Below are 23090 nucleotides of genomic sequence, written 5' to 3'. Positions count from 1 at the left end.
CTAGTTTTATTTAAAGGAATGAGATTTTAAAAATTGTTATTGAACGTGTGGCTTATTTGGAAAATGCTCAGATTAATGTGGCATCAAAAGGCTCATTTTCACTTGAATTATAAATGCTTATCAATTGCTGTGGTTGGAAGAATTAACGCTATGTTTCAGAGAGTTCTTTATATGACAAAAGATTTTCATGTTGTGTTAATTCAGGGTTACTACCCACTACCTTGGGTGCCCTTTGGGGAGAAAGGTGGAATATAAATTTAATAAATAAAATAAATAATAAACAAAATAAATAAATTCACAAAATACATTAGGAGTGTCAACCATAAGGTATGCAGGTCAAATATGAACTGTGGAAGCACTATCTGACCCATGTGATAATTGGCTTTCCCAGCATCAACCTTTAGTAGTGCTGATTCTACCAATGCTCTAGGAGGCGAGATGGAAGAAGACCTCAGAAGGCAAGGATTACTGGAGGGGAAGGGGCAGACAAAGATGGGTGAGAGGGAGACATTGCTGAGCTGCTGGGAGAGCCCAGTTATCATGTAAACAGTCCTTTCAGCAGCACCGCTTCTGGCAAGGCATTACTTTGCAGACCACCTTTCGGTTGCTGAGTTGTGAAGTGATGCCTCAGCAGAAGTGGCATGATAATTGGGCTCTCCAAGCATGATAATTGGGCTGTGCTGTGTCTTGAAAACAAGATCCAGATTTTCATAGTTTCTCTTCAATTAACTTGCAGCTGAGTTCTTATGTTGGAACAAAGTGTTTATTTCTGGCCATCTGCTTGTTACTTCCTAGTTAATTATGTCACTTCCAGCCCTCAGCAGATGCCATGAATGCTGTTGGCCCACTAGATGAAATGGGTTTGACACCTCTGGTCTAGATGATGAATTAGCATGTGTTACAGACATATTCTTTTGATCAGCTCATTAAGAGATCTCTGTTGCCACTTAGTTCTGCATATGAGTTGATAGTAACAGGATAAGTTCACGTGAGAGATTTTTTTCTGTTTGATCAGGAGCTCTACTTTACAACTTGTCTCATCTTCTGTTTACTTCAATATGTACAGAAACTAAGGAGTTGCGATGAAATTTCACTAACAAATTAGGGAAAAACCAACAACTGTAGGTTGTTTCTTGCTTTAGTCTACATGTAATGTCACATCCTGTTTAGGCATAAGTATATTCTGTTGCCTTCATAGTGGAAAGTGTCCATTGAAAAATTCATTGTATGCATTGCTTTGCTTGCTGTGGTAAACCTGCAGTTACAAGTACAGAGTGGGTTTACCAGTCTGCAGTATAAATTTCAAATCTTTTTTGTAACATACAGGGCTCCAAAATGTCTTGTGGAGCCTTTTCTTACTGAATGAAAATGTGGGTACAGATGTGACAAAGATTTCATTCTATATTGTCCTTAAAGTGGGTCTTGGACATGTAGACTAAAGTTGACATGCGTTATCTGTCACAACCTTAATCTAAAACAGTATTTATTATGTTGCCTATGGTAATCTGGCTACATCACTGAGAACTGTGAATTGCAGAACTGTGCCTGTAGAAATGGTATGTATACCTAAGGTAGTGAATTTGTCAGAAAATGTCTGACTTTAGTAGAAATCGGGGTTGTAGAGTCAAAAGCAATTTTGGGTGGGGTTGGAGGCAAAATTGGAAGTTTTATATACTGACTCCACAGCCCTGGTAGGAATGCTGAAGAACATGTTTCCTTTGAGGAAAGGTTACAGCATTTTGGGGTTTTTAGCCTGGAAAAAGGAAAAAAAAAACGAGGAGATGATGACATGATTGAGACCCATAAAATTATGCCTGGTAGTGGGGAAGTTTTTTTTTCACAAGATGTTAGAACCAGGAGTCATCCAGTGAACCTGATTGGTGAAAGGTTTGATGGACAAAAGGAGGTGGTGCTTTCCTCAGCACTTAAGTCTGTGGAATGTGTTGCCACAAGATGTTGGAATGGCCACTAGCATGGATGGCTTTAAATGGGATTGGATAAATTCATGGCAGACAGGTCTGTCAATGGCTGCTAGTCACAGTGACCACAGTACCTCTAATTTCAGCAGCAGTATGTCCCTGAATTACAACATGCAGTGGAGCAATATCAGGAAAAAAGTACAAGTGTGCCCCATATCTGTGGGGAATCTATCTCTGCCCCATGCCCATTAATGTTGTTTAGATGCTTACTGTAGCGAATTGTTTCTTTTCCAGGATGTTAGAAGCATACAAGCTTTTAGTACAGCCTGCAGGCAACCTGAATGCTAGAAGAAACTAGATCAGTGGTTTCCACAATTTTTAGCACCATGACCCACTTTTAAAAATGACACTATTGGGACACACCGAGGTTTACCAAACTTTTAAAAAAGAAGTTCCAGAAAGAAATTTTTATTTCAGAAAAAAGATCCTCAAAACTTTCTATTTTTCTAATAAAATATTTTATTTATTACAGATACAGGTGAGGAAAATGGGTTAGACTTTGGGCAGTTACTACACAGGTTACACATAAGGATATGGTCCTAGATTACAACATGCATTATTCAAAAAGAAAAGCAATCAAACGATTGAAAAAAACAAAGTAATCTTCAATACAAAAGCTATCATATTTGCCATTATAAAAATTTAAATTTATCTAAACACTCAATATTGTTTAACTAAAATTATCCAATCATAACAAGGCTTCCAATATTTTCTTACTCTACCTAAATCTCTTCCATTTTTTCTGTTAAAACTTCCATTTCTGCTATTTCATAAATTTTGTCTATTAAATTTTCTCTAGTTGGCCTGTATATAGATTTCCAATTTTGTGTAAACAGTATTCTTGCCGCTGTAACAATATGTACAATACGGTATTTTCTATATTGGTCTTTAATTTCTGATGTCACATTTAGGAGAAATATTTCTGGTTTGAATGGTCATACACAATTTAATATCTCTTGCAAGAATTTATGTATCATTTTCCAGTATTTCTTTGCTTTTTCACATGTCCACCACAGATGATAAAAGGTTCCTTCAACCTCTTTACATTTCCAACACTTATTTGATGACCCAGAATACATTTTTGCTAATTTCTCTGGAATTAAATACCATCTATAAAACATTTTATATAAATCCTCTTTAGAAGACACTGCTTTAGTTATCTTAATATTTATATTCCAAATTTGTTTCCAGTCGTCCATGGATATATTATATCCAAAATTTTTTGCCCAGCACACCATTGCGTCTTTAACTATTTCGTCCTCCATTCTTATCTCCAGGAGAAAATTGTATATTTTTTCTTTATATATTTCCCCTCATCAATCAAAAATATTTTATAAAAATTTATATCTTCATAAAAACCTATTTTTGGTCTTGTAATCTTGTTCTTATTTGCATTTCATTCCACCAGTCCAATTTTATTCCTTTCTCTTCTAAGTCAACTTGCTTAAGATCTATCCTTTAATATTCAACAGATCATTACATGATTTATTTTGGTCTTTTTAAATCCAGTTTGGATTATTTGCTATTTCAAGTGGTAATTTAGAGTATCTGGGTAATTTAGAGTATATCTTGTATTTTATCTGTTCCCATATCCAAATTAAAGATCTTTTTAAAATGTGTTATCTAAAATATCCATGCTGTTTGACTTTATCATAAAACAGGAATGCGTGCCAGCCTATTTGTAAATCATGTGCTTCTAAAATTAAAATTTTGGAATCTGGTATGAGTCCCCAATCTTTTATCCAGTTTAGGGCTGCCGCTTGATAATATAATTCTTAGTCCGGTAATCCAAATCGTGCTCTTTTTTAATCCTCTTGAAGTAATTTCCGTCTTATTCTTGGTTTTTTATCTTGCCAGACAAATTTTGTAGTAATTTTATTCATTTGTTCAAAAAAAAAAGTTCTATTTAAAAAAATTAGAATAGTCTGGCATAAAAACATTAATTTTGGTAATATTTTCATTTTCAATAGAGCTATTCCCATTAGGGATAATTGCAGTTTATTATATTTCTCCAAATCTTTTATTTCTTTAATTTAATGTAGTTGTCTTCCATTAATGTACAAAACTTTCTATATTTAAACATATATGCAAACTACAGGAGCTCAGCAAATTGCAGTGCAGTTAGCAGCTACAGTACCTGATATTTCAATAGCTTCAGGGCTTGAGGCAGTTATTTGATCTTTCCATCACCCTTTGGTGACCCACCAAAAATCAGGTTGCAACCCACCAGAGGGTCTGACCCACAGTTTGGTAACCACTAGACTAGATTGAACATGAACAGGAAGTAGGAAATTAAGTTTTAATCTTAATTAGCCACTTCAAGCATTATGGTTGCCCGCAGTTTGCCTGCACATGGTATAATCTTGCATGCTTATAGCGTCCTGTAAAAGAAACACTTTGCTGTGACAGGCATCTAAACAATGTTAATGGGCTTGCAGGTGCCTGAATCTGTAGATAACTGGCAGCCCAATCCTGAGCTTCCCAGGGCTGCAGAGGCACTAGAATGGCTGCCAGAGCATCCCAATGGGTTGAGAAGCACTGCCAGGGCTACTTGGAGTAAGGAAGCTTATGTTCCGGGACTCCCTTGGGAGGTGGGGTTAGCCCCCAGGGGCTTCGTGAGGCATCTTGGGGAGAGAGGTGGCTATAGCAGTTCAGCTTAGCTCAGCTGCATGTGCTGCCTCCCTACTTGTTGCTTTTCTGCAGCTGTGAACAAGGTGGGTGAGGCAGTGTGAGGTGGGGAGGGCATGTGAAACATGGTGGGGGGAGGTGGTGGAGCCTCCCTGGCATCTGGCAGGTCACCATCCTGGCCATTCCAGCCTCCTGCGCTGTGTGCGCTTGGGCTTCCCTCCCCTTCTGGAGAAGGCTTGGCCAGCGATTGCACTGAGCACTATGCAGAGTAGGTCTGCTTCTCTCTCGGTCCGGAGAAGGCTTGGCTGGTGAGCAGGCGCCTCCGTACTGGGAGGGAAGCCTGACCCCAGAGAAAGCTGGCCGGGCGGCACTTTGTGTGTTACCAAGCCCTCTCCAGTGTCCTCTGGCACTAGAGAAGGCTCAGCTGGAAATGAATGCTGCGCCCTCGCTGAATCTTGTTGCCTGCCAGCCTTCTCTAGGTTCTAGCTTCACTCATGCTCCAGGGAGGACCTGCCAGCAAGCATGTTCAGCATGGGGCTTCTTGCTGCCAGATTGAGAGAAGGCTGGCTGGGCTTCGGAGGTGCTGCATCTGATCAGGTGCTGCACTTCAGACTTCCCTCCCAGTCAGAAGGGAGGCATGTGCAGTTTGTGGTGTCATCCTGGCCGGTGCCAAACTGGGAAGGAAGCCTGATGCTAGAGAGCTCCACCAGTTAAGGCAGGCCGCGCAGCACTTCCCTCCACTTGGGAAGGAGGGAGCCAGCCTGCTCTTAGTGGGGGGGGGGTGGTGGTGTCCAAATCTGCATTCCTCTGTTTTGCCTGGGGGAATAGGGGTGGCATCTGCATGTTGGGTGTGTGTGTGTGAGCATGGGGGTGAGTGGTAATCTTGCTCTATGTGGCTGCAATCCTGTCCACACTTTCCTGGGAGTAAGCCCTATTGACTCAAATGGGGCTTACTTCTGAGTAGATCTGTCTAGGATTGGGCTCTGTGTCAGCTTAACCAAGGATCTTCACCTTTCTCCTTCCCCTTCAAAAAAGAAAGAAAAACTGCTCTTGATCAGTCAAGCTTTGCCCTCCAAAATACTAAAAAATGAAAATGTCCATTCCTTTTCAGCCATCCCCCTTTTTCCTCCTGCCTCCTTTTTTGGGGGTGGGGGGGGTGGGGGAGAAACTCCCAAGTTGGCTGCTATTATAAGACAAAGGGCACAATCCTAGCTAGGTGTACTCAGAAGTCCTATTGTGTTCAATGGAACTTACTGCCAGGAAAGTGAGGTTAGGATTGCAGCCAACAGTCTTTGGGTTTCAGTGTCACATCAGTTTGCAGGTGTGCAAAACCCTCCAGATGTGCTGCTAAACAAACTCAGAGTGCTGGTAGCTCTGCTGCAGGTTTGACTTCTCTTGTTTTTTTGTTTCTAGTGTATAATTATAACACCTTCATCTTCATTTTGAGTAACTGAGGTGAGGTGATGTAACGGGGAGCCATGGCCAATGGCCACAAGGATCAGGGGAGCCACAGGCCGTAAAGGTTGGAGAACCACTGCCTTACCTCATGGCAGCCCAACTGAGTCTCCTTGGGTCTGCACCTGCTATTGAGTGGACACAGATTCAAAAAGACCTGTGTCAGGTTTCCTGGGCGGGGGGTCAGGATATGGTAGCAGTGCTTTCTGCCATCTCCACCCTGCTCCCTCCACCATGCCCCCACTCATCTGGAGCTCTGGGTGGTGGTCTTCTGCCTGGCACTGGCTGGGTGGTATGTGTTGTAGGCATTTTTACAGCATGTTTGCAGCATTGCATGCTGGCAGTGAGCCAGCGTGCCAGGTTCAGAATCAGGCCTTGAACTTGGATATGGGGGATGCCTGTATGCCTTTCTCTCTTGCATGGAGGCTTTCCAGGGGGAGCTGGTGGACCATTGTGGGAAACAGAATGCTGAACTATGTGACCATTTGGTCTGATCCTGTACAACTTATGTTAATGAATAAGCACTGAAATTTGTATAGTTTACTGTACTTCATATTTTTATAACTGTTCAGAGTACTAAGTAGAGGCATAGACTACAAGATAGGAAAAGCCTGCCTCCTGAGGGGCATAACTAGCAAAAGATTTTGCCAGCAATGATTAAAGCTTGCCCTTTTTGCTTAAAATATGTAGTGTGTTCTGCTAATATATGTTCAGGTACTTCATACTGGGCAAAAATGTAAAATCTTCCTGAGATTGAAATAACTCAGGTTTAATCTAGTATAATGATAGTTGATTTGCACTGGTATTTGCTATACATTAGTCCCTCAACTAGTGTGTATCTATATCATACAACTTTGTGTGTGCATGCACACACACACATGGGAGCCGCTTCTGTGGTTGCTCTGGCAGCATTAATGTGTGTGAGTGAGAGAAGGGTTTAAGGACTGGAGGGTCGAGCCATGAATGGGGAGCAGTTGAAGAACTGGACTGCAAGAGCTGGATTTGCCCATGTCTAATTCATGGAATTTCTGTACTTCATGGAAAATTGGAATCCACAGCTTAGCATTTTAAGCAAAAGTTTTATAGATGCATATTACAAGAGGAGGGGGAAGGGAATCTCTTGTGTGCTTCCTTTGATCTGAGGTGGCTTAAAGTAGAATATAAATTATTGTTTTCATACAAGTGAAACACTTATTTAGATGCAGTCTGTTGTAAACTATACAGATACGTCTTGATCAAGACTCATTATGTCTAACTTACTCCTCAGCTATACGTACATTCATGTAGTATGCAAATATTATTTTGGACTGGATGATACTGTTTGCAAGCTTGAGCAGGTAGGGGACATATGCCAACCCAGAATTAGCATGACATTTACTGTAGCTTTTGGGCTAACAGCTGCCCCTTCCTGCTTTTGGTTTGGTTGTGCAGAGTTTCCATGTGGAGCAGCATCTCATAGTGTTGACTATTTTGTTTGCCATTTAGAAAGTTTGTTAGAGGGTGGTGTGTAAGAAGTGCAATTCTTTTGAATTAAAAAAACAGATGCTCAGATATATTTCAAATATATTCAGGCCTGCTTCTCATGCTTTTAGTACTGGGGTCAAGAAATAGCATTACATAAGAGCCCCGCTGGATCAGGCCAAAGGCCCATCTAGTCCAGCTTCCTGTATCTCATAGTGGCCCTTCAAATGCTTCAGGGAGCACACTAGACAACAGATACAACCTGTATCCTGATGCCTTCCTCTGCATCTGGTAATCAGAGCTACTTTTGCTTCTTGATAGGAAACTTAGTCTATGCTTTGCTAAACCATTTTGAACTTTGTTAGAGTGTGTGTGCGCATACTGCTATAAATGAGAGAAATGCCAAAGAATGGTTGCGCAATTTCAAATTTTATTCCTTCAGTTCTTCAGGATTCATTCCCTGTTCAGGCAACTGGAGCATTTTAATATATATTTCATGATGTTTTGAGCTCAGATACATGCCAAATGCAGCTTGCAGGAGTATGGCAAATCTCAATTTTTTGAAAACTGGTTTAGAAACTGTAAGCCAGTATTGTAAAATGTTTTCTTTATTTGGCAAGAGAGATGAGGAATACCTAGAAAAACAAGTCACAAAAACTTAAGTTGAATCAAAGCCTAAATCAAGTATTGATAGCTAGAACACTGCAACTGCTTGCAGAGGACAAGTGTGTTACCTTTAAAATAAAACAGTGATATGCCAAAGTATCAAAGTAGACTTCTGATACATTGGTTCAAAATAAGAAGGTATGTGGAAGGGACTAATGAAAGTTAGTATCTTAATTATTTGATTTTGCAATAGTTTCTTCCCACAGACCCACTACCACCCTAGTACTACTATACAAACCTAAAAGATACCATGCATGGATGGGGAGAATACTATCTGAAGAATAAAAATAGCTATGCAGTATTTCTCAAATTTTAGCACTGGGACCCACTATTTTAAAATGAAAATCTGTCAGGATGCACTGGAAGTGATGTCATGACCAGAAGTTAAATCAGGCAGGAAAATTTTTAACAATCCTAGGCTGCATTCCTGCCCACACTCATCCAGGAGTAAGTTCCATTTACTATCATTGTTAATAGGCTTCTATGTATGTAATGAAGTATGGTCTGTAACACTTTTCCAAATGCAGTCACATACCATGGTAGCATCAAGTTTAATATATTAAAAATAAAATTTTGAAATGAATGGGGACCCACAGGTTGAGAAACACTCTAGGTATAGCATATGGAAGGGGACTGACTTTCACAGTGCCAAAGAAGAAACACCATCTTCTTATGTAGAAGCATTTAGTAGGGGAGTTTAGTACCTAAGAGGTGGTATAAACTAGTGGTTTATATTCCATTAATTTAACAGAATACCCTATATCAGTGGTTCCCAAACTTCTTAGCACCAGGACCCCTTTTAAAATGACACAGTCAGGACACACCTAAGCTGACTGAAATTTTTAAAAAAGTTTTGTTGTACCAGCTGCCCAAGCCTCTATTTTTATCCTTTTCACACTGGAGAGTTTGTCGAGCTCCACAGCTTGGGACCATTTGGGTGGCTTTGTGTTCCCCTTCACAAGATCCAAGTCACATTCACCAACTCATGAGTAAATGAACATATGTGGTTCAATATCACTTTCCATAGCACTCTATTTTCCTTATCCAGTTGGAAGGGAACTCATGTCTATACTTTTGGGGGGGGGGGTGCACTGGACTATTCTGGTGGCATTGCATCCCCCTCGGCCTGCCCTTTGAATTGAACAGAGGCATGGTTACCTGCTCATGAGTAAACACAAAGTGCTGCTCCATTTCATTTTCCACAGGCCAACACATCTTTCTGGTCAGCTATCACCTATCAGTTTTGCAACCCACCAAAAATTGGGATATCTACGTATTTACACACGTCCAGAATTGTATGCTAGAATCAGATATGAAACTATAAAGTAGCAGGCTCCAAACTGCGGCCCAGATCTAGCATTCAGAAAAAAGGCATTGCCATCCGCCACAGTGCTTCCTGTTCTGCACCGGTGCAGCATCTTTCTGGCCGGTCTGGTCAGACACTTGTGCCAGGCAGCGCAGTTGCTGGGACACAGAGCCAGCAGAGGCAACAGACAGTAGAAGTACTTGCCCTGCCCAAGTTTCTGACCAGATTGGCTGGAAAGTTAAGTCACTGCAGCATGAAGCACCACTTCATGTGAGAATGCCTTTTTCTGAACACAGTGATCTGCAGTTTGGACAATGCTGCTATAAAGAAAAGCAACCTCTATCAATTTCTCTTTTAATTGGAAAGCTTAACCACTAATTTAGAACAGATACTTATAGCATTTGGTCTATTATCTGTTTTTCCTTTCAATATTTTTCCTCCTATGTTATGTAACAATGTAGAAAAAGCAGTCATGGATGCCTGAGATTCAGTAACAGCAACAGTAGTAGGTAAATTCTTTGTATTCAATTCAAGTTTACTATATTGAACACAAACGTCTACTTACCACTTTGCATGCAACATGATTAGTCAGAGGAATACATTGCCACAAGATATGGCAACAGCTATTAGCCTGAATGGCTTCAAAAGCAGATTGAACAAATCCATAGAACCCAAGCAGGCCTATCTATGGTAACTTGTCATGGCAACTATGTGCAACCTTCAGCAACAGTGTGCCTCTGAACTGCAGTTGCTGGGGAGCAGCAGCTGCCTGTGGGCTTCATAGAGGCAGCTGGTGGGTCACAGGGTGCTGGATGAGATGGATATTTGACCTGATCCACCAGCACCTGCACTCTTTGAAGATCAGTGTTGCACTTTAGCTTCCTGTTTGGCATAGGTAGATGGCAGTTGTTGCTTTTTAGCCAGCCACCACAATAGGATTTTTAAGCTGGTTTATGCTACCTGTTTGCAAGGCCAACTTAAATTGAGGATTTTACATGTACCTTGTCGCAAGAGCTGCATTCAAAGGTAAAGCAAGCAATGCAGGATACAGGCAGCCTACAATAGCTCCAAGTAATCCTCCTCTGATCAAAGTGCAAGATGCACAATTTAATTCACCTGGATAAAAAAACAAAAATGAGCTGTATTTAATATCTCACATTGCATCAGGCAAATATTGTATGAGAACTTCTTGATGGACAACTCCTTTCAGGAATGGATCACTGTTTTTGAAAACAGAATTTCTAGTCAAATGGGATGCTTTCAGGATAATGGGAAGCCATTCAAAGATTACAGTGGTAACTGCTGTAAAAGTATTCTTAGCATACAGGAATCTTCAAACTTCAGCCCATCAGCCACATCTGGAGGATTTTATCCAGCCAGCACAGTTCCCCAGCCTCTTGGGGCTCAAAAGACACAGTTCTGGGTCTCCAAGCATGGGTAAATACTGCATTCAGCCACTGGAGGTGCTGAATGTAATGGAATAATTTCATTCCATTCTATTACCCTCAATTTGGCTGAATGCAAATGTGGTTGAATGTGGTATATACCTATGCTTTTCCCATCCTTTTTCAAAATACATTCTCCCCTCTTCTGTGCAAGTCGGTTTTGCTTTCTGCTTCCCTCCTTCCACCCCTACCCAATTGTTGTATTCAATCAAACTCTTAGCACTCTCTGTATTTTCTGGCCCATATGATGCAGCACTCGCACAGAAAAGTCTGGGGACCCCTGTTCTTACAGCAGTTCTTTAAATTTGCTATGAGAGTAGTTGAAGAGAGTGGTGAAAAATTTAGCCAGTATATTGGAAGTATTCATTGACCTGTGAAACAGTGGGTTTGTATAAAGGGAAGCTCCATCACAGGTTACAAGCCATGACACTGTATGCAATGTCTGGGTTTTAGAGGTAGCCTATCTCTGAATGCTGGGTGCAAGGGAGTGGCAACAGGAAAGGTATCTTGTTGTCTGTGTGCTCCCCTGATACAGGAAGCTCGACTACATGGGCTCTTGGCTTGATTCAGCAAGGCTCTTAAGTGGAGGAAGACAGTGCCACTGGGGGCTTGTCCTTTTCAGGTAGCTTTAGAAGGAGAACAGAGGCAAGTTGGTTCAGGTGTAGACTGCACCTTGCTAGCCAAGTCACCAAGCCCTTTCCACAGGACAACATAGTTGTGAGACATTTCAAAAGTTAAAGTTTGAATATAGCAGAGTCACATACCTTCCATTAAAGGCTGGCTGATAGAAACTTCATAAACAACCACAGTTGAGATGAACGGTAGAACTGCCATGGGCAAAAGGGATGCAACGCGAGCCTGGGTGACATGCAGAACCCGTCTAAACAAACTGTTTCCTACTAAGCCACACAGACTTCCATTTAATGCAAGGAAGTATGAGCCAGTTTGAAAAAAATTCCTGTTGGAGAGGGAGAAAAGGTGTTTTTGAGCCATTAACTACTATCAGTGGCACATGCTCCTCTATTAAAGTGATGCATTTCTAGTTATCTACAATTGTATGCAGTACAAGTTAACCTATTTCTGAAGACTAGTGTCTTGCAGTGCATTCTTGAGCATCATGGGGGAAAGAAAGTCAGATCTGTAAAAGCTGCCTTATTTGAAGTGTAGCAATTGCGAGAACAGGACATCTGCAACAAGCAGCTAAGACTAGTATTACAGTCCTACATATTTGAACATAGGCTATAAAAATCAGCATGATATTAATACTCATACAAGGGTAATGCCCTGGGAAACCCCATAAGTTAAAAATATACCTATATGACTTTGGTCACTCCCATTCAGTCATTCCCATTCCTCTGCCCCCTTCTTATCCAGTGCTTGTTTCTTATTCCTCATATCAACCCAGTAGGCATACTGGAAGGCAGAACTAGAATAAGTAGCAAGCTAGTTCTGAGCCTAGCAGGTTGAGTGTGGAAGCCACAGACATGACAGGGAGTGAAGGCCGAGACTAAAATGGGCAGGAGTGGAACTGAAAGAAAATTGTATGAGGTGACCTGAGGGTGTAACTTGTAAGGGTGACACCCTGTAAGGTTTAGGAGCGCCCTGCAAGGGTGACAAACATACTGCACTTGATAGGGGTTAAATACCCCAGGAGCTTCCAGCCACCAAATGGAGCAGGGTGTAGAAGTTTCCCTGGCTGCCACCACACTAACCAAATCGAGCAGCTCACCAGGGGGTTGCTCTCAGCTGCCTTCTCCGCTTCTTGTAACTGCAAATTCTCATAACTTGAATGCTTGTAGCTTGGGGCATGACTTTATACTGCTTTTCTACCAAAAGTAGTTCACAAAATTGTTTATATAGCTAAATAAATGATTGTGAGCCCTTTAAGGTCAGGGAACCAATCTGAAAAAATGTGCAAAATAAACACAAGCAATAGTTGGGGTGAAAATGGAAAATTGCTCTCTCCAAGATGGACAATATAGAAGAACATGTTTTTAAAAGGTGCCTCTTTGCCCAGTTAGCAGAGGTAAGGATGCATAGCTTGGAATAGCAAGGCAAGACAACTTGTCCTCCTGAAAGAATTCAAAAGGTTTGAAAAAAGATGCAAATATTGAACCAGGCAGGGAAAGAGACTATAAAGAAAGCACAGAAGACACACCCCCTCTTACACCCACAATCCCTGAGGTTTTAAAAGAACAGGCATAGTCCTCCCTAGCTAAAGTCCTGACAAAGCTTTATAAGCCCACAGATTTGAGTTGAAATTTATTGTTGTCCAGAAAAACATTTTACAGTGACTTGAGTTATTTACATCATGGTAGATGAGTACAGTTCACACATAAAAAAAGTACTATCAGTCATCTTGGCTGATAACCACTGAACTCTTGTTTCTGTTGATCCTGGACTTGGCTTCAAGTAAGTGAAATTTGGCCATCTTAGAGAATAACACCTACAGATAAGAACATAAGAACAGCCCCACTGGATCAGGCCATAGGCCCATCTGGTCCAGCTTCCTGTATCTCACAGCGGCCCACCAAATGCCCCAGGGAGCACACCAGATAACAAGAGACCTCATCCTGGTGCCCTCCCTTGCATCTGGCATTCTGACATGACCCATTTCTAAAATCAGGAGTTTGCGCATACACATCATGGCTTGTACCCCATAATGGATTTTTCCTCCAGAAACTTGTCCAATCCCCTTTTAAAGGCATCTAGGCTAGACGCCAGCACCACATCCTGTGGCAAGGAGTTCCACAGACCGACCACACACTATAAGTGAGATGATGCAGACAGAATGGCTATAGCCACAGAGCAGTCTACAAAGATAAACAGAAGCAGCTGAAGGCCATGATACTGCACAGCCACTTTCTGCTGTGTGCTGTTCAATCAATACATGACTACTTTGAGCTTCAGTTAGATACTATTATGTAGGTCAGAGAAGTGACTTGACACTGCTAATGGGCATGCTCATGTCCTTTTTAGTATGCAGAGTGTTTCATAATGCTTAAGGTTCATCCTCTTAATCCTCCCACTCAAATCAGTGGTTCTATTTTTACAAATGGAATGAACACAGATAGTAACAGTCCCAAGATTTGATCATGGACAGGTTCCAGTGGACCAGGGGGACTCCTGTGTATACCTTTCTACTGACCAAACTATTTGTACCATATACTACTTTGCAAATCCTTGATTGAAAACAAGAGTAATTGTCAAAAAGGGAAATTAAGTGTTCAAATATTGGAAAAAACAGATACTCACTGATCTGAAGCTGGAAGCCGCTGAAACCTCTCTCTCAGGATTTCACTTCGACTTTGTCTTGCAACATACACATTTTCTTCTGAAGTTGGTTTGATAAATTCTCCTGCCATTTTATTTACCTGGGAAGAAAGGAAATAGGAAGGATTTAAGAACTGACTGAGCTATGAATAAAGAAAAAAGTAGAGCCCTGCTGAGTCAGGCCAAAGGCCCATCTGGTCCAGCTTTCTGTATCTCACAGTTGCCCACCAAATGCCTCAGAGAGCACACAGGACAGCAGGATACCTGCATCCTGTAATCCCTTGAATCTGGCATTCAGAGCTTCCCTGTTTTAAATCTCACCTCAAAAGGAGGCCTTAGGCAAGTCATTCCCTTTCAGCGTCAGCTTCCATAACATTTTTCTGGTATGTAGTATTATACAGTAAAAAGCACTATACAAATGTCATTTTGCTGTTATAATTAGTGAGCACAGCATCCAAGTTCTTCACACATGCATTTATAACTAAGTAACTGAATCCAAGGAAGGGCCATGCACATTTTCCAGAACACACTCTGAAGGTATTTAATACAGTTTTGCTGATGAAAGTGAGCAGGGTCTTGATGGGAGAATTGCCTGGAAACCTTACAAACGTTTCTTGGCCAAAAAGCTGGGAAGTAGTACAACAAACTAGGAGCAAGCTAGAGCTGCCAGGATGCCTGTGATTGGATCACTAGCATTTTATTGCAAAAAGGTTAGTTGAATGCCCTATTAATATATTTCTATGCCACCTTTCTAATTAAGAACTTAAGAGGAGAGCATATGAACAAGAAAATATTACAAGTTAGGCCAATAATAGCTATATGAGAATGAAACAATGCTATACAGCATTCCCCCCATATCTGCAGGGGATGTGATCCTTGACCTCTCCCCCAGATGTGGAAACCACAGATAAAAGATAAAACGGCTCCGTTTTGCTCCCCAAGCCGGGGATGGCTCCGAAGGGAGGGGCCGCTTGCTAGCCACGCTGAGGCTCCCTGCCAGCCTGGGTGCTCCGCCCCCCTCCAGCTACGCCAACGCCTGTTGTGGGCTTTTCCTCCAGAAATCTGTCCAACCCCCTTTTAAAGGCGTTCAGGGCATGTTCCATCACCACATCCTGTGGCGGGGAGTTCCGCAGGCGAGCTCCCCCAGCGCTTCCCTGGATGCCCCAGAGGTCGTGCCAAGCGCCCTCTGCCCACAGATGACCTTGAGCGCCCCTGCTGCTCCTCAGCCACCGCACGCACTCACCCGGCCGGCGGTGCTGTGAGCGGCCGCCACCCCCCTTCCCCGGGGCGCCTCAAGTGCATACGGACCGCCGGGCACCCCGCATCACACGCGCGACTCCTGACCGCAGGCACCACCCTGTCCAAAGGCAGCCGCCATCTTGTTCGGGTCATATGACTTCTCCCCCTCTTTCGAAGCGACTCGCGATTGGTCCGCAATCCCCCTCCTAGCCACGCCCATTTAGCACGGCGGCTGCCGATTGGTTGGGGGCGCGCGCGCCTGGGGAAAGAGGCGGCGCCCGCGTTGTCGCCGATTGATCGAGCGAGCCGTCAATCAATCGGCGGGTGCTGCTGGAAGACGGGACTTGGTCCTCCGTTGCTAGGGGACGAGAGGGGCGGGAAGATGGAGGCGACGGCTTCGAGGGTTTCTCGTTGGGGATGGAGCGGAGGCGGCGGCTCTGACTGACGGACTGGACCCCCGGCCGCGAAGCGCTCGATGGGGGCGCAGCAGCCCGCGCGGTAATGCTCGGCCCGGCGCTCCCCTCCCCGGCTGCCCCTCGACCCCTGCAGCCCCCCCAGGCCCCCAGCACCCCTCAGGCCTGAGTGGAACCTCCACCCTCAGCAGCAGTCTACCCCTCCCCCCGAGCAGCCGCGCCTGGGAGTGGCAGCGGGGCCTGGCTCGGGGCACCCCGGGAACAGCGCCTGAAAGAGAGGCGCCTGAGGAGGGCATGACCGAGACCTTGTGGCAGGGAGTCCCACAGGCCCCTGACACGCGTGGTGAGGGTGCGAGGGGTTTCTTCTGCTCATGACGAGCGCCATCCCCATATCCTGTGACCAGGAGTCCCACAGGCCAATGGCACGAGCGGTAAGGGTATAAGGCTTTTCTTCTACTCATGATGGGCACCATCTCCACATCTTGTGGCAAGGAGTTCACAGGCTAATCGCACTGTGGGTGAGGGTGTGTGAGAAAGTTTCTTCTACTCATGACGAGCGCTGTTCCCATATCCTGTGGCAAGGAGTCCCACAGGCTAATAACAGCCTGGGTAAGGGAGTTTCTTCTATTAATGATGAGCGCCATCGAAACAAGAGACCTGCATCCTGGTGCCTCTCCCTTGCATCTGGCATGCTGAGGTAAAATCAGGAGGTTGCACATACCCAGCATGGTTTGCAACCTGTGATGGACTTTCCCCCCAGAAATCTGTCCAATCCCTTTTTTAAAGGCATCTAGGCTTCTTTACCCAGCATGTAAATTAGTTTGTGGAACTCCTTGCCACAGAATGTTGGATGGCGCTCATTATGAGTAGAAGTAACTCCCTTACATTCTTACCCAGGGTGTTATTAGCCTGTGGTACTCCTTTCCACAGGATGTGAGATGGTGTCTCACTTAGATACCTTTAAAAGGGGATTGGACAGATTTCTGGAGGAAAAGTCCATCGGAGGTTACAAGCCATGGTGGGTATGTACAACCTCCTGGATTTTGAAGTAGGCTACCTCAGAATGCTGGGTGCAAGGAAGGGCATCAGGATGCAGGTCTCTTGTTGTATTGTCTGCTCCCTGAGGCATCTGGTGGGCCACTGTGAGATACAGGAAGTTGGACTAGATGGGCCTTTGGCCTGATCCAGTGGGGCTCTTCTTATGCTCTTAGGAGTACCTGTTTGGAAAGCAAGTTGGATGGTGGACTGGCTCGGCTTGTAATGTGAACCAGCAGGAGTCTTATGGTGTTAGCTCTTTCCCCCCCCCCCCCATCTCACTGTGTCACCTCTCCCCACTCATCTCTCTTTGCTCGCTTTAGCTCCCTCTCCTCTTTCTCCCCCCCCATATCTTCCTACCCATAGTTGTCTAAGCACTCCCATGAGTTCCAGCCTGCCCGCGTGCTGCACTGTGCCTTGTGTACTCCTTTCTGCTCCTACCAGTTCACCTCTCATTTTTTACCAGCATCATCTCTTTTGAAGTTTTGCTAACTTGATTGGCTTCCCCCATGACTGGCCTTGCCCCCTCCTCCCTTTGATCTCCTCCCTTGGGCCACTCCCAGTGATCTCTCTGCTACTCTCCTCACCTGGCTTCTGTCCACCTTCTTGTGAATGCTCCTTGGTGCTTAACTGCTTCCCTTAACCCATACTAGTCTTGGCACCTAGTTTTTGCCTGCCTCATTGGTGTTCTCCTGTAAGTGCCCTCTTTGTACTTTGATTTTTCACTAGCCTTCAGCACCTTCTTTCTGTCAATTTGTCTGGTGATTCAGTGTCATAGGTCTGCTTCAGAATGACTGCATCAGCACAGGACTCCTGCTGTCACAACAGCAGCAACTTTTTCTGCCTTTCTCATTGGGTCCCCATCCCATAAGGCCTGCCTACTCATTTGTCTCTCCATCCCTTCACATTTTATGCAGACTTCCTGAGGTGAGCTTACTTCTCTGGCTCATCTTCTCATTATTCACCCCTCTCCATGACTTTTCCACCTGGGTCACTAGCTATTTTTAGGCATCTCTATAACAGTGTTCTCCTTTTCCCCGCTGGTGACCTGCCAGCAGGTTCTGTTAGCCCATCCTTTTTAGGGTCTTATTTTGCCTCTATTTTGGTAACAGGTGAAGTGGGGGGCAAATGGCACTTTCAAGGGCTATCAGGTATTGACCCCTACCCTAGATCTACCCAGTCCCTTTTGTATGCACACAGTTAAACTTCCACCTAGTTACAAACTTGTGTTGCCCAGGACCACCTTGTTCTCTGTACCTAGCCTGCATCACTGGTCTGGATTTAATCTCTCCCCGTGAAACCATGGAAATCTCATCCCCTTTCACACACTCTTTCATAGATATTTGATTCTCCCTCACAACTAGCGCTCCTGACTTTGATTCCTTCTTACAACCTTTATATTGTTTCCACCATCTCACTGATCTTTTCATAACCCTTTATCCTGCATCATAGGCACATGATTTTGTTTAATTCATTGTTAATGGACTGTTTTTCAACCATATTGGATTCTAAGAGTATTTCACAATAACAATATCAGGTAGATAAGCATGCCTTCTTGCTTTTGATAGATCTAGAACCCATGTGACTCCTGATTCTGTTTTTCTGAATGGGGAAGGGGGATGCTGGGGCAGATGTTTTTGCAGCCCTGCAGCTGTTCCTGCTGCTGATTCTGGTCCTGAGCTGATGGCATCAATGGTTCCTAGTGATTAGATTTCTCAGAGCAACAACTGGATGGTGGTTGTGGTGATAACTAAAGTTCTCTCCCCACCCTTCTTTCTGGTGATGGCAGAAGGAAATGCTGGGGACCTGATTCTGCCTTGCTATCTGTTCTTTTCATTCTACCTCAGACTCAAAACTTCCATGATGCCCAGTCTCTGTCATACTTCTCTATCCAATTGCCCCGTTTCACCCCTCATGCAGATGTCCTTCAAAGCTTCTGATTCACTCTCTGTCCCTGATCAGCAAGCTCTTCTGACCCTACCTTCATTTTCCATTCCAAGTATACCTCTTCAACACACCCTTAGTTCTCTTGCACACAAAGCTCTGATCTTATGGTGTACTGTGAACTGTGTTTCTTCTTTGCTAGCTCATTCTTGCATCTAGCTTCCTTCCCTCCCCAAATACAAGTTCTCCCACCTCTGCCTCAGTATGCTTTAATGCATGTATATCTGACCTTACTACATCCTCACTTTTCATCTCAACTGAGCTTTTTGCAATCCAGCTTCATAGTGTGAATCCATCTTCTTGCTGTTTTTGCCCCCAATGGTCATTTTCCATGCGCTCTGACATTCACTGACCTGGCCTTTTGCCTTGCCCACATCTCTGCCTCATTCTCTGCATCCTGCTTTGTTGAACTCTGTCAGCTGCTAACTTACCCTACCTTCCTCTGTATAATTTTGCAACCTCTGATGCCTGTACACTTGCATATTTCTTTCTTATTGCATACGTTACTTTCTGAAAATCAATTGAATTATATGACTGTGCATTATCTTCTGTGTTTTTTCAGTTGTACCACTGCATTTAAACCTTTAAATGGACAACAATTCCAGTCCATGTCATATCCTCCAGTGTGTATAGCATTGCCACCTTGTGACCCTGCTGCCCTCCTTACTCCTCATAGATACTCTTTCGGTTCTTAAATCTACTCTTTAAATATTTCCAGGCGTTTATCTGAGAAGATAAATGCAAAGCAGGGTTCTGTATCACTTGTGCAATGGCCTTACATGCATGAAGGAAAATATTTGGAGAATGAACAGCACTTTGTTCTTTTATTTTCAGCATTGTAGGATGAAAAAAACTCTTTGTTTTTATCTCTTCTGCAGAAAAAAAGGGAACATACGAGGTTCTGGTGAGGTCAACCAGCTGGACCAGCAAATGGGGGAACTCTGGACTGACTTCAAGGCCTGCTTTATGCTCTGTTAATATTCCAGCCTCTTTGCATAACATTTGGGGAAAGCTCTGCTTAGAATCGCTCTGCTCCTCTTTCATTAGGCAGCTGCTGCTCAGCAAAGAGCGAAATGGCAAGAAGTTAATGACTCCGGTGCACAACAGTCTGTTCCACCAGCCTGCCCCGTGAGCTGCACTGTCACTTTAATAATTCCATGCTAAGGGATTGCTTTCAATCCTCTTGGGCTTAATACAAGTGAGGATCAGAGGGACATTAGAGGCCATAAGGCTGGGTGGAGAAAATAAAAATGAAAGTGACTGCTGTTTGGGTAACTGAGTGAGACCTGGGAGCTCTTTTTCCCTAGTATGCAGAAGAGCATTGGTGGGCACTTGTGCTGTCCTTAACTGGCAAAAGGCATCTGCGATTGCAACAAAACAGTCCCTGTCAACTGCTTTTGTCTTCCTCAAATTTATTTGGATCCTTTCAAACCTGGTTTCGTCTTTAGATGGAGTTGGATCATGTTGAAGTGAATTCCTGAGACTGCCAAGACGTTGGACTGTGCCTTAATTGTATTTCCTACGTTCTTAAAAAACAAAACCTTTGCTGTCACAAGAGGGATTCTTATACAATTTTGTAGGCTGCCGAGTGTTTTCTCTTGTATATTTTTATAAATTGGGAAACATTTTACAGATTTTGACAACTGCTCTTGCAAAAACTATAAACTTTTTCCCCCCTTACTACTTTGCGGGTGGTGTTGAAAGGCTTTAACTGGAGAGAACTGTGAGCGCCTCTGTGGGAAAGGAAGATGTAGAGCTCTCTTTCTGAGCTGAACTGTGTTAAGTGTTTTGAATCCGATGGCAGATTTTTGACCTCAGAAGGCGATCCCAGCGGGACTCTTGATACTGGTAAATAAGCGTTTGCATCCCGTGCCAGAAATAACAGCAAGAATGCCAGTCAAGAAGAAAGGTGGGCTATGAAGCTTCCTATTTCATTTTTGTCTGTCTTTTTCATAAACTGGATTTCTCATACATGCAATTTTACATTAAAAGCATTTGAATGGGAGAGTAACATTTGTTTGTTTTTTTTCCATGGAGAGGTTGAAAGATAAGCATTTCATGCATTCTTGTTTGCGTACAGTGGGATTCTTACTTGAAATGAAATTGCTTCAGAAGCTGCCTGTTATATTCTGACCTCAAGTTTTAGTTCCTCTAATATCTTTTTGGCTGTTTAGCACCAGGGGAGAGAGAAAGTGAGAGTCTAGGGTTTATGGGATACTTGAAAGTAAAATTTAATTTTTTTTAAGTTGACCCTATTTTTAATTTTAAAATTCGATAGATCATAACCAACATTAGAAATAAAAATTTTAGAGTTGCATCTTAGATATGTTTCTGAAAACTATACAACAATACTTCTGTAACCTGATAGCTGTTGTTTGGACAATGAAATATTGGAAAGTTATGGTTGAAGCTTCTCTTCTCCCCCTTGCCCAACAAGAAATGTCAAATAAAACTGCTTATAAAGCGCCACGATTTGAATAGTCTATGAATAAAAATTCTCTGAAGTGTTAGAAGTTCCATTTTGCTGAAGGAAAACTAGTTTTTAAAACTAGCTGTCCATTTTTCCGATCCACTTAACCCTTTATGGTTTGCAAACATATGTATGCAACATACAGTATTAGCAAAATGTACATAATTAAGATGGATAAGTGCTACAAGGGGGTCTTGTATATTGCAGGCTCTTGGGGTGGGAGTTATGGAATGTATCTTGGTAGTTGTACCCTCAGAAATGAAATGTAGCTCCCTGTGGAATCTGTAGCATTGTGCAGGCCCAGCAACCCCAGAACTGGAGGACTGGTTTTGCCCTCACTGCAAAATTTTCCCTAGTGTTTTACTTTTTTCTTATAGGAATGAATGACAACTGTCTATATGTGTGGTAGGAGGTCAAAGGTGCCATAAGGAGATAAGAAAGGGAGGAGGCTAAAATTGCTTCCTGCCCAAGTGACCCCAGTCACAGAGAACCAAGCTACTGTTTGCTTGGCTCTGCATTCTGTTTCTTGATCACCATAAAGAGTGATGGTTTGTATAGGAAGACATTTACCTGAGATTTTCTTCTTTTGGGAGGATGGATATGACCAGTGAAGCAGAGGAGAAGGAGAATACCACTGAATACTTTTGGTTACTATACCAGTACTCCATTTTTCATTTCATCAGTTGGGGGTCATGATTTGGAGTCCTAGGCATGACCTATGAATATAATTGTGATTAAGCATTGTTGACTTTTCTCTCCTCTCCTTTCTTCATCATATCTATACAGCAAGTCCCCACTTATTGTTGTCAGTGGTTATCAGTAGTTTCTTGGAAACTGCAACTTTAAGCAAATCAACTTGTAACAAAACCAAGTTTACCGTGGGCTAATTAATAAACGCAAACGAGAGTTATGTTCCTACAGCATATAGTATTTCTGATTTTAAAAAATAACCAAACTTCTGAATAAAGATCCAAAACTCTTCTAATATTAAACTCTGAAATAAATGTGAGTTTTCTGGGCCAGAGAAAACCCACACAAATTGGGAGAACGTGGAAACTCCATATTGACGGTGGCCCCGTCTGGAATTGATTTTTCCCCCCTAACTTTATAATGAAATGGGTTTAAGTGAGGCCTTTCTGTTCTTGCAGACCAATACATTTCAATATGGGCAATTGACAAGTGCTGTGCAAAATGTGTATAGGGGATTACTGTATGTGGTCCCAAGTCCAGTCCTTAGCATTTCTACTTAGAGGATAGTAGATAGAAGGGTTGGGAGAGAACCCTGGAGAGTTGCTGCCAGTCATAAGAGAGTTTATTATTTTTGACTGACCAACAATCTGTCTTTGTATAAGGCAGCTTCATATGTTTAATGTCACCATTGGTAATATCACTTGTGAATAGTGGGGTAATGATTATGGATCTGTTCCTCTGTAGCATTAAGACCAGAGGTGTTCTAATCCAACTCTATCATTCTTCATAGAAGAGGAAGTGTGGAGGAGAGGATAATGATGATACTCTATCATTCTTCTTTTATTGTTGGAACATTAACATTACTCATTGCTATAATACTGGTAGTTATAATCTTGATTATTGCTGTCATATCTGGTTAGGACAATATTCTCAACAGAACTTGGAAGAACTGCAATGCCACCATAAGTGCGGGCAAGCGGTTTACCTAAACTAAAATCACCAGATAAATGATCTCAGAACAAAGTTAATATTTTGGATGTTTGTGCCAGAAATGGTGGTTATGATAGAATTCTGCTACTTCCTATC

At 42.9% G+C, this 23090-nt stretch overlaps 2 protein-coding genes across 2 annotated transcripts in view; one reads left to right on the top strand and one right to left on the bottom strand.

Moving 5' to 3' along the window:
* Positions 1-7933: 7933 nt before the first annotated feature.
* On the bottom strand, positions 7934-15617 carry LOC136645986 (transmembrane protein 126A-like). Its single transcript, XM_066622473.1, has 5 exons — positions 15457-15617; positions 14196-14314; positions 11705-11898; positions 10497-10611; positions 7934-8158 (listed from the first exon to the last, which is right to left on the bottom strand). The coding sequence occupies exons 2-5, from the start codon at positions 14303-14305 to the stop codon at positions 7954-7956; spliced, it is 624 nt and encodes a 207-aa protein (XP_066478570.1). The 5' UTR covers positions 14306-14314; positions 15457-15617; the 3' UTR covers positions 7934-7953.
* A 169-nt stretch (positions 15618-15786) lies between these two features.
* DLG2 (discs large MAGUK scaffold protein 2) overlaps positions 15787-23090 on the top strand; it is a 1048787-nt gene continuing 1041483 nt past the window's right edge. The window contains exons 1-2 of the mRNA XM_066618862.1: positions 15787-15950; positions 19723-20753. Of these exons, the coding sequence (XP_066474959.1) occupies positions 20735-20753 (19 nt within the window). The 5' untranslated portion in view covers positions 15787-15950; positions 19723-20734. The remainder of the gene's footprint in view (positions 15951-19722; positions 20754-23090) is intronic.

Source organism: Tiliqua scincoides, chromosome 3 (genome assembly GCF_035046505.1).
Source record: "Tiliqua scincoides isolate rTilSci1 chromosome 3, rTilSci1.hap2, whole genome shotgun sequence".
NCBI lineage: Eukaryota > Metazoa > Chordata > Lepidosauria > Squamata > Scincidae > Tiliqua > Tiliqua scincoides.
This window is presented reverse-complemented; position numbering and strand designations above follow the sequence as displayed.

Excerpts from the sequence above, each read along its gene's own strand:
- LOC136645986 (XM_066622473.1), bottom strand. The coding sequence starts at position 14,305 with ATGGCAGGAGAATTTATCAAACCAACTTCAGAAGAAAATGTGTATGTT. Across the intron at positions 11,899-14,195 it reads CGGCTTCCAGCTTCAGATCA|GAATTTTTTTCAAACTGGCT; the intron begins GTGAGTATCTGT and ends CCTCTCCAACAG. Across the intron at positions 10,612-11,704 it reads CAGCCAGCCTTTAATGGAAG|GTGAATTAAATTGTGCATCT; the intron begins GTATGTGACTCT and ends TTTTTTATCCAG.